The 19232-nt window shown below is 34.5% G+C and overlaps 1 protein-coding gene across 3 annotated transcripts in view; it reads left to right on the top strand.

Moving 5' to 3' along the window:
- DIAPH2 (diaphanous related formin 2) overlaps positions 1-19232 on the top strand; it is a 292492-nt gene that overhangs the window by 67800 nt on the left and 205460 nt on the right. For all 3 annotated transcript variants that reach the window (XM_026082669.1, XM_026082670.1, XM_026082671.1), the window contains exons 17-18: positions 776-1075; positions 7741-7855. In XM_026082669.1, coding sequence (XP_025938454.1) covers positions 776-1075; positions 7741-7855 — 415 coding nt within the window. The remainder of the gene's footprint in view (positions 1-775; positions 1076-7740; positions 7856-19232) is intronic.

Here is a 19232-nt window from a genome sequence, read left to right as displayed (position 1 = left end):
GTTATACTCCCCATTTCCACTCTCAACTAACTTAGAATGTGGCATTTAATTTTAGGTGTGTTCAGGTTTTTCTCAGCTTGATTTTTTTTTTTTTTCCATTTGACAGAAGACTAGAAACAGTATATGACTGCCTAGGGGAAGAGTATGCAAATCAGATTAAATGAACAACCTATATCACACAATGATTTTGCAACAAAAGAAGGTAGAATATAAACTCGTGTGGTAGTTTGTGTATGGCTCCTGCTGCTACTTTCTAACAGATACTTTGAAGGACAAAATTCTGTGAGAATTTGGTATTCTAGGCTAGGATCGTATGAAACAATTTTGATGTTTTAACACACTGCTGTTTCTGTTCATTGTTCCCTTTGCAACTTACTGGAATGGATGTTGCAATTGTTCTTCCTTCATACCAGTGCAGAAACAACAGCTGACAGATTAAGAAAAAATGTGATCCCCCCCCAACACACACCAAACAAGATGTCAGGATAGTTAGGAACAACTGTGGTCCCATAACCTCTTACACTGCAATACTTCCTTCAGTGATTTCTGTGGAAAATTTTCTACTAGACTGATGATTAATATTATTAACATTCATCATTGTTATTACCATCTTTGGCACATAGTACAAGCTATTGTTAATGTTGCTCATTTAAATAAGGGGATTGTTGTATTTGTTGCTTTCTTGAGGTACAGTTGGCTATTAGGCAGCCTAGTTAGTTCAACTTTGTATGTAAATTCCTTCTCTTCCCGGATGAAAATTACTCTTAAATTTCAGGGTCCGGGCCTGACAGGTCAACCGACAGAAGTGCCACCAGCACCTCCACCCCCACCAAGTGAGATGGTGCCGCCACCACCACCACCACCCCCGCCACCACCTCCACCTCCTTTGTTATCTGGTGGAACAGCACCTCCTCCTCCTCCTCCCCCACCTTTGTTTGGACCTCCAATGCCAGCATCTCTTCGAGGTGTTCCTGCTTTTCCTCCCCTTCCAGTGATACCAGCATTACCACATGGAATGAAGGAGAAGAAAAAGTATAAGCCAGAAGTCTCTATGAAAAGAATCAACTGGTCAAAGGTACTGTGATGCTTGTTTTTCCCCCTGTTCATTAAAAAGAGGTTTCTGAGGGAGAAGGAAGTAACATGGTTGTAAATGGTGGTTAAAGTTTGTGGAATTCATCCCATCCATTATCCAAAACATTTCTGATGCTGTGGTTGTGCTGCAGCTGATATTAGTTTTCAAAGACACCTCATCCTACATGGGAGAGTCTCCGAGTGTTTAATGTTGCCCAGAGCCTGTAACACTGTGCGACTTCCCTGGGGATACTGGTAGCTAACAGCTCGCAGAATTTTAGCTCTCTTCATATTGAATTGAGTTAATAGTTGTACATTTTTTCAACTGTAGATGATATTTGACTTTCCAAGTGAACTCTTCAGAGGTAAAAATGTTTTATTTAAAGCAGGTTTGAGTTATCAAATGGTTAAAATATGTACTTAATAAATCACATTACTTCTTTTTATTCAGAAGGTTGAGTTATTTGCATGAATGCTGGATTTTAGCATAGGCTAAGTGAATCCTGAAGTAATTTTTTTGAGGAAATTTTATATATCATCAAGACTAAACCAATGCATCTTAAAGATAGTTTGAGCTCAGCAGAATTTCATGCTAGAAAATGTGATAGGTGTATTGGGATTTGGTGCGGAAAAAATGCATACATCCCCACAGACATCAAGGCAAATCAAAGAAGGTCCTTTATATATCGCATACTGTCTGCTTTGGTCTCTAGGATTTCACTGTAGTTTGGATAAATGTGCAGTATTTGTTTGTCATGGTAGTAAAGCTTTGTCCTGCCAGTTAGTGACTGTCACTTTCTTTGAAAACCAAATTCTATCTCAAGAGTGTGTGAGTACCAAGAACTCAGTAAAATCAAAATGTTGATGAAATTAAGCTGTTAAGTGGCTACAAGGTGGGTGCAAGTGGCTGAGGTCTTAGTTGACCTTAAGCTGCAATTTCATATGGAACAGCTGACAAACACTCAGTTTGAATGTCAGTCTGAAACAGAACAGGGTTGTGTTCCCCCCCCCCCCGACTGTTTCACAGTCAGTAAACCTGTGGAAATGCATATAGATGTAGATATGCATCTTTATAGATATTTGGATGTTATAATGTTGTCCTGCATAGAGCTGGAAGACACAGTGTGCCAGATGCTGCTTCTGGTTGGACGTCCTACATCTTTTGGATGTGAAGGCACTGAAATGAATCACATCACTGGATACCTGGAAGAGTCCTTTGTAGACTATTTTCACAATATTGTTAGGATGCAGAATCGTATGCCCATCCAGTTCTTAGGTAGCTGATCTATGTTATCAGACATAATGGAATTTTGGTTTTAATAATATTTGTAAAATGGGTGGTGTTATGGCAAAAGCACTGGACTGTGTTTGGAAATAGTTCTAGTTTTCCTTATGGAATTTTCTAGATGATTCAAGCTGAATTGGTATGTATCATAAATTCTTCATTTCTGAATATCTGAACATTGCTACTTCAAGCAAAACTTCTCAAGAACTAGTCATGACAGAGGTTTRCCACTGGGAGAGAAACTAGACTGTTCTCTCATATTTTTGGATAAATGATCTTAAGGGTGTTTCTGAACAAAAATTAAGCTTAAGTTTTCATTCCTCCGTACATTCTCAAGTAATGAATAGTGAAATGACTCTTTATTTGGATTACCAAATAAGAGTGGTAGTATGAATGATTAATCCCACTAACTTTGAAAAGGGGAATCTAGAAGTTCGAGATAACTACAGAACTATTTAAAAACCTGTGTGGAAATGTATGGGTTGTCAACCTTCTGGTAAAGAAGAATTAAAGTATATACTTTATCACCTTTATTGTTTTGCTACTGAGTTTTGACCTGTCAAAATAGTCTGAAAATGTATCTAGCAGTAATGGTTAAAAAAACAGGTTTTCAAAATGTTTAAGTAGAAGGACATTCCAGATAGTTAATTGCGATTTAAATGTATTAGTTTTAACTGCATGTTAAAATAAATATGAAACTATTTCCTTTATCTTTTTCAGTCTGCAATTCTCACATCAAATGAATTATTCTGCATGTGAGGTTAAATGATAACTTTCCTTCTTTGTTGTGGGAGGAGGAATTAAAAGTATCTCAGAGGAAAAGATCTTATAAATCTTTACTTTCAATTAACAAGCTTCAATGTTGTGGGTAGTTGTGTTATCCTCACTTCAGATGTGAATCACTTCATCCATGTGATTTCCTCTTATTTGATTCAGTAATTCATGGGTTATCTATTTGTGATTTAAAGGGAGGGATGTTGCATGCTAAAACATGATTACTTCTCAAGTGTCTTTGTTCCAGAAACATCAAGATTAAATTTACTTATTTCATAGGGGCAATGTTTTATTAAATATCTGGGTCTTGCCAGAGTGACATATTTGTTTTAAAACATGCATGAATATGTTAGTGTATCCCAGAGGGCTAATGACTACTAGCAGGCTCTTACGACTCATGCCGCACCAGCAGAATACTCTTAGTGTTACAGTACATTAATGGCAATGTTGGAAATTTCATGTCCATCATAGAAAACTGTAGATCAAGGTGATGTTGTAAGAAACTGGAGAGGTTGCAGTAAAATGAAATTGGTGGGGAGTTTTTTGTTTGGATATAATTCTCAGTATATTTCTGGAATACTGAAGTGTTCTTGTAAAATACAGGTTAATTTTTATGCTCCTTTTATGCTCCTTAAAAGGAGTCTTACAGTCCTCCTGTTTTCTTAATGCATCTGTACAAAATACCTTGAACCTCCTGCCTGCCATGCCAAGCTACTAGCTTTTTTAGAAAAGTCATCTGGGCTGTTTTAAGTAGTGTAGTTGTGTTATTAAAAAGAAGCAAGAATGTATGAGTTTTCATACTGGAAATAAAGATGCTTGTTTCTTTCTTTGAGGAGTATGGCATTATCTAGTTATGGAATCAAGAGGGTTTTTGCAGGAGGAGGGATTGTAGTTCATCTAGTTGGATAACTGTTATTTTAGTTCATATACTCTTATGAATCATTCGAATTACACAGTTTTGTAATCCTTTCTACTGTAATGATTCATCTTCAAAAGTTTAACTGTTTTAATGCTGAGCTTGAATTAAAAAAAGTGTAGGTGTTTTCACTTCCTGTGAAATGGTTCATTTTGCCTGTTGAAATTATTTTACTGTTGAATGTCCTTGTTATCTTTACATTTAGAAGATTACTCTCTTCATAGCTTCTACTATATAGTTTTCTTGATTTTTTTTTTTTTTTTTTTTCTATTTTGAAATGGAGCTCTAAAGCCTGAGAAATGCTTTTCTGCCTAGCCTTTTAAAAACGTTCTTGGGATATTCCATCAGTTTGCTTCTCTTACCTTCTTTGACTGCTGAATTTTGATATTAATCCCTTGTATGAGTTTGCTGGGGGTTTTGCATAGTTTTTTTTTTTTTTCTTAAGGAGTATAGGTTTCATCACAGATTTACATTTTGCCACTTTTATGCATTTGATTTGGCTAGTGTTTTCGTAAATAAGTTTTTAGTTTATAATATGTATTTATCACTGCAGCCAATTTCATTGAAATGAATTATATTAATATGTTTACAGAAGTAATGTATAAAGTGTACATCTGAACACTGTGTGTGATAATAGAAAGTAACTACAGATGGATACTTGGCTTAAGTAGTCTGGGAACAGTGCCAAAGTTCTTCCACATTCTGAAAAAGAATAAAGTCTATTTAGATCATCACTAAGGAGCAGTCATTTTAGGAATAAAATTCTTATTGCTTAATTTAGTGCATTTAGTTGCATCTCTTCATAGTTGGTGTTGCATTAAGTTAAGTCTTAAAAATGTCTTGTCTGCAGCTGGGGGTGAAGTAGCTACAGAGCAAAACAGTGATCATATGGTGAAAGGTGGAGGACCTGTGTGTTTCAATGAGATCCTGATAAGGCTTATAAGTATGATATTGACAAATTTCCTGCATGTCAGCTTCAATTTAAATAGCCCTTTAATTTCAAAGTTTTTATTGGCATTTGACCAGTGTTCCAAACTTGTAAACAATGATTGAAAACACTTAAAAACTGGAATAGGAGCATGTTTTGAAAACATAAAATAGACACTCTGAATCATTCCTGAAGAGTAAAATCAGCTTTCAGTTTCTATTGCAGTCTGCTTTCTTTTTTAATTTTTTTAAAAAGCTGGTATCAAATAAAGTACTTCAATCTCTGTGTATTTTACTGTTTGGTACATTTGAAAAATGGAAACTATGCACATAAATGATATTAAATATAAARTTATTTCTAATATCTAAGATGTTAATTCTTCTTAAAGGCTTAATGTTTTAAAAAGACATAATAATTTAGTCTCTTAAATGTCCATATTGACATATCATTTGCAAATAAGGTATGCCATCCTTTAGGCAGAGCAAGAAAGATTAGTGTTCCTCCTACAATCTTTAAGTAATCATGGTGCACATCARTGGCGAAGAAAAAACTTCGGGAACTATCTAGAAGGTAATCAAAAGAGAAAGCTAGGGCAGTTCCAAACCTAGTTGCAATTATGTATCAAGCCTGTTTGGAAAACTTGTTGAATGGAAAATTTTAAAGGTAAAACATTTATATCTGTACAGTCATTAGGAGAAATACCAGATGAGGTGCTACTGACATTAACTGCGATGAAATTTTTTTCTACTAGGAATTAAGGAAAGGCTACTACGCTTCCCTTGGATTTCGTTAGTTTTCTGTTAATAAACTCTAATTATTTTAACTCTGTGATCTATTTGCTAGGATGGTAAACTGTAGTAATGTAAGGTTATAAGAAGACAAAGTTTGTGAGAAAAGATAGTGTTACTGTTTGCCTGTCTTCAAATTATCATGAGTACAGCAAAACTACAAATAGAGCATTGAAGATGATGTATTTTGCCATTTTGAAATGGAAAGCATTAAAAAGAAATCARCCTGAACAGTGTTGTCTAAATTTTGTAAGCTTTTGGGAAAAGCAAATGTTCTCAGAATCTTCTGGGAATCACTGGTAGTTTCTGACCATCACACACAATTCTGTGTTATAGATTTATACAACTGAACTTAAAGAAAATCTCAGAAACAAGATCAGTGAATTTCAAGTGATTTGAGARAGCAATCTTTATACACCATAAAAAGAAGGGGAGGAAAAAAAAAAGAAATGCAACCAACACTTCTGCCTTAGCAGCAAAACATAGTCCAGTATTCACCACAAGGATGAGCAAGAAACAGTGAACTCTCACACCATGTAGTCTATAAAAGCACCTTCTAGTACAAGTAATTGTTCTTAAAGTTTTAAATTTCTACTGGGAGAAACATCTGGATAGTCTATTGATTATGCAAAGCATTAGGGGACTTTTTTGCTGACACTTGAAAAACATTTTTTGTAAAACTTGTATGATGGGACTTCTAGCATCCTCTCCCTGGCTACTGTCAAAGGGAAGAGTAAGCAGCAACCAAAATATCAAACGCCAGAATGTCTGAAATTCCATTTGGGACCCCCTCACTGACTGCTCCAGGAAACTGAGAGTGAGTGGGGGTGCAGTTAGCAAAAGCCACCATGGTAAGTCTCTCTTTGTGAGGAGGTTCTGTAGTCCTTAAGATTTAACAAACAGTGGCTGAATCAGCACTGGATGTGCTACTGTAATTTTATGGTGAGGACTATGTTGGTGAAATTCATACGCAACTCCATGTTCTACCTTTAATATTTTTAGGTCTATTGCTCTTTAATCTTTCAGTCATGATGCACAAGAGGAACCTATCAAACGTATGAAACAAAGGATGAACTCAGATTAATAGCTACTGGATACCATGAATTCAATGCAGATAATTACTTTAGGGCATGCTATAATCCCACATCCTCCTGTAATCTTTGCTTTCTTTGGGCTAAAAACTCTATTAGCTCTTCTTTCTGCCTCCACTTTTAAAAACACTTCAGGTAGCAGCTACCTCTTCTGCAGATAACTACCTTTTTTATTCTTTCTTCTAAGATGGTCTAACATGTATATACATACACACACACACACACACACACACACCCCTAACTAATGTCTGAACAGTTGTTTCAATCAGCTACTTCTCTTTCAGACTTTAAGAAAAATTTCTGTTCTTAAAGTTTGTCTAAGTTTTTCAGTTATGCCCGTTGATGTAAAAAAGTGTTTTTGATTATGAAACTTGCCTTGCCAAAAATCCGTGTCTTGTTGGTATTGGATAGCTTTACCCKTTTTTACATTGGGATTTTTTAGAGGAAGTTGCACAGGTTTACTTGAAGGTATTAAATTAATCTGATAAAATCATTGTGAAGATAGGGGTTAGTTAGTGTGATTGTATTTTCCTTAGGAAGCATCTTTAAGAGAACATTTTTAAGATGGATTAAAATAACACCTTTGTGAACCAATTTTTCTGATTCTTGCACTCAAAATGGTGCAGGACCAAGATGGAAAGACTGCAAACCCAGGCATGTTCATCATTTGCTGCTTCTAATGACTTTGCTACCTCTCTGCGGGTTAAATCTCATGTGCCACGGCACCATTTGTGTTTAAGTGTCTTAAACTGTTTCTTTATTATTAAGAATGCTTTTAATTCCCAAACTTAATACAGTACAATTATTGCAACAGTCTAATAGCATTGATTTTAATTTGACTATTGAAAATACTAGTTATTAACTTCAAAAATGATTTTTTGTTTCAGATTGAGCCTTACGAAATAACGGAATGCAGCTTTTGGGTAAAAGCTAGAGAAGAGAAATTTGAAAGCCCAGATCTGTTTGCAAAATTAGCACTCACGTTTGGAACACAAATGAAAGGTACATTCTTCTTTTACTTTGTATCCTGCTTCCATTAAGTTTAAAACTCTGTGCAATGCCAGTCGTCTTTATGGTTTGTGTAATACTATGGAATTCACAGAATGGTTTTATAGTGGGAAGATGTCCTGCAACGTGTATTTTATAAGCATAGTCATCTATTACAAGAATTACCCCTCCATGTTTTTGTGGCCTGTTCTTGAACACTAAGAAACCTGACAAAAAAGGCTTTATAAGAGTACATCTCAAATCTGCACTTTGCAGGCAGATGTGAATTTGTTTCAAGCCAGATTCTAGTAAAAATTCATTTTTTAATCCTAAAATCATGCCCATCTGCATTAAAATATCTAGCTGCAGGAATTTCAAATTATCAGGTTCTTTTAGATATTCAACGTGTGGATGGTTTAATGTGTAATGCAATATCTACCTATTTGAAGCTGTTGGAAGTTGCATGAAATTTTGATTTAGCAGTGTGATACAGCAATGCACTTAAATCACAGTAGAAGTTTATCAACAATATGTGTCACGGAAGTATAGCAATTACAATATACATTTAAATCACAGTACAAATGTGAGTTTTGTTACTGGTGTCTATAACATGCTCACCAGCACGCTGGGTGTACCAAATGGCTGGGAAAGATTATGTTTGTTGAAACCATTTTAAGCCTGTTGTTCTTTTCAAAGTTCTTTTGTTTGTTCTTCATTTTTTGTACTCTGTGTTGGGCTGAGCTGCATTTACATTCCGTGTTGCTGCTCTGGCTAACTCAGGAAGACATACAATTGCATTCTTTTGATTAACTTGGGGACAAACAGTTACATAGGAGGTTGATCCACTCAGCTGATATAGCCATTTATCTAGAGCAAAGGGTACCCTCTGGTTTCCTTTGTGCTGGAATAAGTTCAGATTCCTTTGCAGCCGTTGTGGTCAATCCCTCCATTTGTTCTGCCCTGAGCCTCAAAGGCTTACAGCTTTTGCCTATCTGCTCACAACCTTCTTACATTTTAAAGGAGTTCATTGATCCATCAAATAAGTTTAGAGTTGGGACTGTGCCACATGGTCTACTGACTCTTAGTTGAGTCAAAACACGGACTGAGAAGACTTGCCTCTCTCTGTAGCATATTTTGCAGACGTAGGTCTCCTTGGTCTTTGCTTTCAGCTCTTTCTAAAGTGGAATACTATATGAAGTCTCATGAAAAAAGATTATAAACGTCTTTATAAAAAAAAAAAAAGAAAAGAAAGCTTTCGTATTATTTCAGTTCATGTTATGTGTAATCTAAGAAGCATTTCCTAACAAGAATTCTCTACAGTTAAAGATAAACTGCACTTTTATTGGTATTTGTGAACCAAATATAAGTTAATTTTCTTAGGGTTGAATGTGTGGGTGCATGTCCTTTAAACTGTTTGAATAATACCATAGGAAAACATCAAATATTCTTCTGATTTATGTTGGAGCACCATGTGGAATGGGTCTATTGTTTGGCTGTACTAGAGAGAACAATACAGTAAGAACACAACCTTATGATGGAGCTTTCTGTAAAGCCAAAGTGAAATTGCTCAGTATGTCATGTAAATAGCTTTTCTGCTAATGTTTTTGGATTAATAAAATTCTTAATTTCTCAAACATTTTTAATTCCATCAATAGGAGATAATTTATTAATATTTATATCTTAAGTCTGAAATGCAGTTGACTAACACCTGAATGTTATGATTTTGATACTTAAATACCATCCTCAGCTATTTGTGGTTTTCAGATGGCATTAGAGTACTTCTGAAGCTGCGTACAACCTCTTCAAGACTTATGATTAACCATGAATAATAATGAACAATCGATCAGTATTTAATATGCAGGCCATTTACCAGTAATTCGTTTTGGGCATTGGAAAGTAGCAAGTACTGTTGAAGTATGGTTCAATAATAACTTATTCAAGAGCTAATGAGGCAGCCCAACAAATTATAGTCCAAAAAGCAGCAGGTACTGAAAGAATGAATTCCTGATCTAGCSACAAATCTTTCCTCCATCTGTCAGGCAGTTAGTATGGCATATTTTAGGGATGTGCACTTCTTGAAGGTGAATGCAGTCGGATGAATCAAGTGTTCATAGGCCAAWTCTAAATAAGCAAACAAAATTAGTTTTTAAAGGAATTGAATGTGTGTTCCAAGATGTCTGTAAAAATTTTTTGTATGTTGTTTTAACTGTTTGATTTTGAGAATTAACATTTTATGTGATGCTTTGTATTTTAAATGTAGGGAATCTTCTCTCTTAAGTRAAAATTCTAGAATGTTCTTGCACTCCTATAAATTACTTGAGGATCTTATTACTTCAAATGTAAGTTATTGCACATAGAAATTTCTGATATCCTGGCTGTATTCTGAATTTCAGGAATAAGAACTACAGTTTATACTAATAGAGTATTTAAAAAGTTTATTCAGGTTAAGCCAGGTGTCTCAGACTACCATAAATTTCCTGAATTTTTCCTTGAGTATAATTTTTCCTTGAGTAATTTTTGAATAAATATCTTTGTTTTTCCTGTGCCCATTTGAAACCCCTTGGAAAAGTCAGTCAACTGTGTTCTTTTCATTAGATAATATAGTGTTCTTTCCCTCAGAGCTCTTGCTCTTTTAAGTAGTCACTGAATCTCAACCATGAGTATTCTGGTTGTACAGTGTTTCCCTTTTTTTCCTCTAAATGTTCAGGTATTGCATGCAGTAATACAAAAGCATCATCTGCAGTAATTAAACCTTTTTTCCATAGAAGTTTAATAGATTCTGGGCTCATCATAAGAAATAAAGGCTAGATGGCCTTGCAATCAGGTTGCAATTATGTGTAGTTTGTCACTGGTTTCAGTGTAATGGCAAGGCAAGAAAATCTTTAAGGAAAGGAACCCATAGCAGCCGATAACATTTACAATGGAATAAGTACCTGCCTAATGAAAATGACAGGCTTCTGCCTGGAGCTGAATTCTTTCATCAGCAATTGAAGAAATGTTTCTGAATTCCTCAAAAAGCTTCTTCATTAAAAAAATTGTAAAAAAACCCTCTTGAAATGTTGACATAGCTGTCAGGTTCCTATGAGAGGAAATTCTTGCTGACCTAGTTGCACAGTTATAAAACTATAAACAGAAATTCCCTTACTAGCTTAATTTCATGGTAGCCTTGCAGATGTTTTTCCTGTTCTTCCTTAAGCTCTTCTCATTTAATAGTTGTAGAAAATAATATGSTATAACAAAAGCTGGGAAGACTGTTAAAAATATAAAGATTACATTGTTAGTGTTTATTTGAATTTCTCTGAAATTCAAGTTATGAGCAGCAAACTTGTAAATGAGTCTTTGAGCATATTTAACAACTATTGCCAAAAAGCTGAGGGAGATGTATACCAAAATGCAGTGCAGTATTTTTGTTGAAAAGCTTCTAAAGAAAATATGGTGCATTTTCAGAAATGTGATGAAATTATACTCCTCATTGCTGAAAAAAACCTTTTTTTGAATTAAAGTTTTAAGGAAAACTCTAAAAGCTACTAGAAGTTGGAAGAGTCTTGTAGTACTTAGTAGCAGTAGAGGCTCAAGTAATTACATCCAGCAAGAATCTTTCCTCTGAAACTTCTATCTGCAAATGGGAGCATTAAAAGAGTATTCCCAATTCTTCTTCCTTACCCTTAGCCTTAACATCCACAGAGAGCACATTAATCACCAAAATACTGGATTCAAGCATAATCTAGGATCAATCAAATTTCTCTTTCCATTCAGTCCCATTTCTCAGTATGGGCTCCTAATGTGTTCCATGAGAATGATAGATAATGACAGGCAGACATGCATTTTATCATCTCARGGGAGCACAGTCAACATGTAAAACAAATATATGGATGAGGGGAAGAAAACTGACCATCACCAAAAGCTTATTGCAATGACTTAGTGTATGTTATCTTCTATTCCATGTGATTTTGGAATGCCAGTAGGTATAGTAACTGAAGCAAAACAAATGATAACATGCACGCTTATTAAAATTTTGTATTTTCAACAAGATCTCAGCAATTATGAATTTGATTAAATCTCTGAATTCTATTCATGATTTTTTTGGACAGTGAAAATGACATTTTCCTTTCTTCTCATTTATCATGGTTTTGTTTTAAGATACTTCAAAAATATCTTAATCTTGGTTGGCACTGAACTACATGCTGCCTAATTATCTGAGTGCCACCAGTTTTCACAGAAGGCAGTCAAAGCTGCAAGAAAGTGGTACCTTTGGAAACCAGACCTGATATAGGGAAAAATAACTGTCGTAATAGTTCACCTCCAAAGCACACTTTTCATTAGTTAAAGAATTATTTATTGCATATGTCAATTAATTACGTAAAAAAGATAAGAATGTTTAATCACTGAGCACCAAAAATAGAGAGGAATGTTCCCTGGTAAAATAATTTTATCTAAATATAGTTAGATCCAAATTTTCTTTCAAAGGGTAAGCATAAGGTTCTTCACTCGTTGCTTTACTGTCAGATGTTTAAAATTGATGCTTAGTTAATATGTCCAATGTGTTTAGTTAGGTTCAAATCAGAACTAATCAAACTACACAATTTTTACTGAGCTCAGTTATTGAGCACACTTACGAAAACATCTGTTCTGCAGGGAACAACAGAAGCATTAAGGGGTGTATGCCCTTTCAGGCTTTACAGGATTTTGAGATCTCAGGGTTTGAACTAAGTTAACTGACATCTAATTATCACTGTCTCAATACAGTCTTGAAGGATTTTTTCCAGTTTTCTTCAAGAGAAATTTAGATGATCTGAATAGCTTTTTAGGGCCTATGTTGAATGGACTCTAGGGCTTCAAACTGCCAGTAGAAATTTTAGATGTGTGTTTTGAACTTGGAATTGTGCTCCCAGATGCAGAGATGGAAACGATGACTATAGTCTCCCAGGCAGTTTGAGGAAATAAATGGGATTCCAAATCAGGTACACTTGAAAATGAATGAGTGAATGTGTRGGTTGTTAACAAGCTGGGTAATGTTAAGATGTGGGACCATGAGACATACATTTTTCCCATGTTGGAAAAATTAGCTTTTTTAAACTTTCAGCTGCTTTGCGTGATCAGTTAAACATTTTCTTAATTATAAATAATCCTCTCTGGTTTGTGGAGTATAAAGAGGAAGCAAAATTAACTGAATTAACAGTCAGCTGATTTATGTAATATTAACCCTGCAGTGTTTCTTAAGAATCGAAGTGAGGAGATCCAAGTGATCAAATAAATGCATCTCGTCATTATGATGARTCTATTATGTGATCTCGAAAAAGTCATTCATTTCTGTTAATATACAGTAAAATAATGAGATGCACTGTCACCTAAGAATGCCTTATGTTGATGGCTTTAGATTATCCCAGTATAGTCTTGGAATTCTAGAACTTAAAAAATGGGTGCACTTTTGATTAAATGCATAAGTGAGCATAGTAAGGGAAATATTTTAATCAAGTTGACATGTAATTTATGCTCATATTAATCCAGTCTGGTTATACATTTCTGGAAACTTGGACTACTGCTTCCRTAAAATTAAAATATATTATCTTTTTTTTTTTCTTGGGCAGTTGGTATTTCTGTAAAATGTAATAAAAATGTAGAGTAAAATGATCAGCATTCAGTTCTTTGACAAGAACTGACTTAATAGCAAATCTTTCAAAGCATTTAAGCAAATCATATTCTGTTTTTTATCTAGAGCGATTTTTTGTATATTTTGTTTTTATCCTTTAACTGATGTCAGAATTTGCTTCAGGCTACAGATATAAGGGAAAAGAGCACCATCATCAGCAATGTGATGCCTATAGTGCTTAATGCAATGTGATCTCAAAAACTTCTTATGTTGGTGTTTAATTTTGTGAATATTGAATACATAGTATTTAACGTACAATAGTATGATGAAGTGTCAGGTAAGAGTAAAAGATTAAAATGTTACAGCTGTGTAAATAAGTAGAACCATCATATGCTTGGGGCCTCCTATAACTTTCTGCTATAATGTGACAATATCCAATATATCTGGCCTGAGGCTATCAAAATCAGTGAATTTTCACTRTTTGTTTGATAGTCTAATTGCAAAACTCTACAAAGCAAGTTAGTGCCTTCTCCCTAAAGGATCATATTAATTTCTAGCTCTTGTAATTTAGGTTGTGTATTTTGCCACTCAAGAATGATAGTGGTACTCTGAAGAAATTAATTGTGTACTGTAGATCAGTAAAGGTAGTAATTAGTACATAATAGTCTGTAACTACTGGGATTGTTCCAGTACAGAATTCATTATCCATACAACTTATCTCAAGGGAAAACCTCTCAATCGGTCAGAGTTCTGTTGCTTCTTTATGACGAGACTTTTAAAATATAATTCAACTGTCACTTTTGTATGTGTTTTCAAGGTTGAAATAAGGTTTTAATAGCTGTTGTATTTTTCATTATAGAATCTGAGTGATTGAGTGAATAGAGAAAATACAAACTTGTAGGTAAATTATAATCAGAACATGAACAAAATATTTAATTATATATATTATAAATATATAATTATTTTATACATATATGCATCTATATCTATACCTGTAGATATAGATATGTATAGGTATATTTTAATGTGGTCTTGTTTAAGAATTAGAATATGAAAATTTAGGTGACTTTCCAGTCTTAACTTTGGTGTCATCCCCTGTGAGCAGTTCTCATGACCCTTCTGTAACTCAGTGTTAAAATGTTAGTAATCATAAATAGCTGTTCAGATGCACAGTACTTTTTTGTGTTTGAAGGTTGTTTTTTTTGTTTAAAAGCAGTGACTAGTATTTAATAGCGGTAGGTAGAGCTGTGTGGTGTTTTTGACATTGTTTACAAATGCACAGACATTTCCAATCGTTTCTAGACTTTTCAATGAAGTTGATGGATACAGAAGTGAAATGTGCCRTGATTAAACAGATGGCATTTTCATGGCTAGAAAACTATGAAACATTTTTCTAGCATTTTTTAGCATTTTTATTTTAGTAATACTAATTAAATGTAGTTCTGTAATAGTACTGTTCATTTCCTGTACTGGAAACATGAAGTAAAAGTAGTATGTTCTGTAGAGTACTTCATTGCAGAGTTCTGATGAATATAAAGGTTGCATAAATAGTTGCATTAAAAACATTGTTGATGGAATAAACTAAAATGTATTTTAATAGGTTCATGTTTTGGGTCAKTGTCAGAATTCTAGTATTTGAGCTTGTTTTGTTGGGTGTGGAGGAAGAGTGTTCAAAAAGGCAATTGAATGTAGTGTGGAAAGGCTGTTGGAGAAATTTAAGGAAGAGTGTATGAGACATGGAAAAAGCTGAAGAACAGTCCAAGGAGACAGTATYGCTTCTGAGAAAGAAATAACGTGACATGATAAGTTTAAGTAAGATGTGATTTTTAAGTAAAGCTAACTCATGAGTCCTTCAGTTACAGTGATGATTTCAACACCGTCTTTTGGTAATAATATGTATTTGAAAGTGATAAATTCTTTCCTTTTTTAGGCTGTAAAGGTAAGACTATAAGCTATTCAGGAAATTATATTTGTGCAGAATTGCAAGCAGGTGATAATGCTTATCTAAGTTAGTTTATCTTAAATATTGCAAGTCCCCTTTGAAATAGCAATGAGATTGGCTCTAAAATAGATGCAGGTTTTGGCTATTTCTGTAAGTAGGTGATATAGTAGATATGTTCAGGTGTTACACTCAATCTGTTCATGAACAAAAAGGGTGCACACCTTATATAGAGAGCCCAGATTTATTGTTACTCTAATGAAGTCTCAAATCTAATCAGAATACAACAAACAGTTATCATTAGTCCAGTTAAGGTGCACGCTAACACCCATACATAATCTTCTTAGTATCTACCCCTTTTTTGGGGGTAGGGGTAATACTCACCACCTTTCTGAATTGGCTGGATGTCAATGATGCTGCAGCAAGTCATCAGCATCTTGAGTACTCTACCAGGAGGTGTATGATGTTGTAATGGAGATTTCTTCCTCCTTGGTTTTAAATCTACTTGGGGTTATTTCTATACAAGTGTCAACACACTCTGCTTGCTTGCTGTTTCTTCACTGTCTTCTAGCCTGCTGGTAAAATATTGTTTAAAACAATATTGACAATTTTTCTGTCAGTGTATCATTGACTAGTATTTTCTGTTTGCATTTGTTTCAGTAGGCTGGGGTAGCTTATCAAGATTTCCTTCGTGTTTTGATCATCAGTTTCTGGTGACATTTTTATACATTTTTCTCAACTATTTTACAACTGCTTGGATAGCTACATTCTAATTAAGCTGAATTATTAATATTTGAGTTGCAATATGGTAGTAGTTTTGATCGGGGCCTACTTTCTGGGGATGCATTTCATTCTAGGTCTAAATGTCAGCTTACGTGGAGTAGTGAAGTAAAGGCCAGAGTATAGGTGGGCTGCTATTCCCACCTACTTAACTTTAAGCTTTCWTTTTCCCTTGCTCAAATTGTGCACTGGGTACTTATGAACCTTGACTTGAAATATCCACAAGAATACCTTATCGTAACTTGGGTTTTATATTTTGCCATTGCTATGAGAACATGCCAAAAATTTGAACAACTTACCTGCTTCAGTATTTGAAATTATTATTCTTTCAGAAAAAGTCCTACAGTGCAGCAATGTAAAAGATAAGTCTCGATATTTAATTTCTTCAGTCCTGTGAACAAATTAGATCATTCAAACCAAGAAGGCATAATGTCTTTRATATATTTTATCAGCCTTAATAAAAAAAAAATTGTTTTGAACACATTTTCTTGATACTATTGACATAACTATAAATTCTCAAATATCCATGTGCAAGAAAATGATGTACTCTCACACTTAAAATTAACTTCATGCAGAAGAGATTCATGTTATGTCCGCATATGGAATATCTATATGCAGTCTTCAGTGATTTTTTTTGAAGCCCTTTTGCTGCTACTGGTTGAACCCCTGAATGTCCGAGGTAGGCTGTGTGTTTTGAACCTTATTGTAYGCTCTAAATACACTCGCTCTAGGTACCTTCTGTGTGAGAAGGAAGTGTAGAAGTGACTAGCGAATCACCTACTTGCACACRTCTGAACTTCCCCCGTGTGAACACTTAGTCTTCCAAGTAGGTAATGTTCTCTCTTAGATCAGAATGAGTGTGTTTTAGCTTCAGACATCCTCACTGAAATAATTAGGATACAGGTATTAAATGCTGATTTTGTTTTTATTCTGTCATTGAAACGATGTGATATTTCAAGATTCCTTCTACCTCTGGCTGTGCAGTGCTCCTCTGTGAATACTACAGGATTTGTGTTCACCACTGTTCTTGACTGACAAATGACAATATGAAATACGCATCACTCTTCATCAGCCCTTCCCTTTTTCTTGAAGTAATGTTTCATTCATTCATTTCATAAAAATGAAACATTCTTAGTGGAAAAAAAAAAGTTCTGTTTAGTTCACTTTTCAGCTATTTCTCAGTATAGAGAGAGAAGTAGCAGCCAAAGAAAGAGGTCTGTCCACCATTAAACTTGAAGGAAAACTGTTTGCATTCATTTACGTTTGGTACTTCTATATCAAAGAAAAATGGATTAGTACTTTTAAAAAATCCATATGTTAAGAAGCTCAGATTAAAATCACAGAGCACTTAAACTTTTAAAGATTTTAAATATATAAAAAACTTTGGACTCGATTTTGTCTGAAGTTCCCATAACACAGATGTATTTGTAGGTACGAGAGAGCTAGTTTCAGTTTAAGTCTCCAGTATTAARCATAGGTATGCTGTATTTGCTGAACTATATGCCTTGCTTTGATGAAATAAAAAGAAAAAGCAAAACAAAGAACCCCTGATATATTTACTTCTGGATTGCAAACTGCAGGTGGCTCYCTTGGTCTTCTGGTTAATTCAGTTTGTGTGTGTGTGTGTGTTTTGTAGGTTCCCTCGCCCTCCTCGTTCTCCCCTTTTCAGAAGTGTATGAATCCAAACCGAAGGAAGATACTGCTGTGCAGGATAGAGTAACCATACGCTTCAGTGTCTTACAGGAATTTCATCTTGTTAGTTTGCATGCTTATGTAATCGGTCTTCACATCTGAGTTTCGTGTAGGGGAAACTAAGTAAAGTAGGTTAGTTTGCTGTTTCTTTTAATATATTTGAAATTATTATTCTTTTTCAACAATAGAATAAATTCAAGTATAATAAAAAAGAAAGAGCAAGTTCTTAGTTTGTCATTTTTCTTTCTTAGTTTTCCTGTATTTGTCCACGCTGTAGATTGTCAAACTCTGTGATAGCAAACGCTTTGCTGTGGTTAAATAAACCCTCATGGCTGCATTTATTACTACTTAGCACAGATAATATATTGAATCATAAATAAAAAAAGTCAGTATAAGGCATTTAGTTAGTCTGACTTCTTTTTTTTGTAGAATCTGAGGTTTCTCATTTCATTGATATTTTAAATGTGAAATAAAAGCAAAAAGTCATTTTTGAATCTTAGATGATCTTAGAATCATTTAAATGTTGATYGCAGTGATTGCTTAAGAGTGTCTTCTTGATTAAAAAAAATAATAATTGTATATAGCTAACAATAAGATAAAACCTTTTCTGCCCGTAAGCATCAGGGTAGTTTGTAYGGGATAATGATACTCAATCTTGTTACGTTTAAAGTATCAAGAATGAAGAATAGCATATGATCTTTATATTGGAAGTTATGTTTTGCATCAAATACTAAATCTTAACTGCAGAAGTTAACTCCTGCTAGTTACACTCTTGGAATAAACTTTCAGTAGTTGCCCAGAGAAGCATGGTTTCCAAATTGACATTAAGAATGATGCATGTAGTTGTGCTGCAGCTGGGCTATTGTTCAGGAGACGCACAGATGAGGCCTCCCAGGAATTGCTCGTATGTTTGTTTCTGTGTAAATTTTTTTGTATGAGGAAGCCACTGTGCAAACGGTAGCTGTTCGATAGCACCTGCTTCTGTTSAAGGGAGTGTGGGTCTTTTATTTCAAGAGCATCAGTAGCCATTTCATTCRTCACAGTACAAAAGGACTAACGTGAGAATAGTGTTCTGAAGGGGCCAGAACAAATGACGGCTCCCAATAAGGAGGGAATGTTTGTAAATTTAGTTCTTCATATTTTTTTTTTCAGATTGCATTTAATTACTCTGCAGTTTTCTTTCAAAAAATTATATGGTCSCATTTCTCTGTGAAAGGTAATTTGTAACATTGAATAATATATGTACATTATAAATGATGAATAATACACACATATATATTTTTGAAAACCTATTTTAAGTAAAGGAGATGTGCTGTCAGTTGGTCCCAGTGTCTGTAATACTACTCATTTGCTACAAGTTGATTGTAGGCTGAATATTCAGTGCAAAATTT

The sequence above is a fragment of the Apteryx rowi genome, unplaced genomic scaffold, assembly GCF_003343035.1.
Source record: "Apteryx rowi isolate R43461 unplaced genomic scaffold, aptRow1 scaffold_59, whole genome shotgun sequence".
Lineage (NCBI taxonomy): Eukaryota > Metazoa > Chordata > Aves > Apterygiformes > Apterygidae > Apteryx > Apteryx rowi.
Note: the sequence above shows the minus strand (reverse complement) of the source record. Positions and strands in the feature narration are given on the sequence as shown.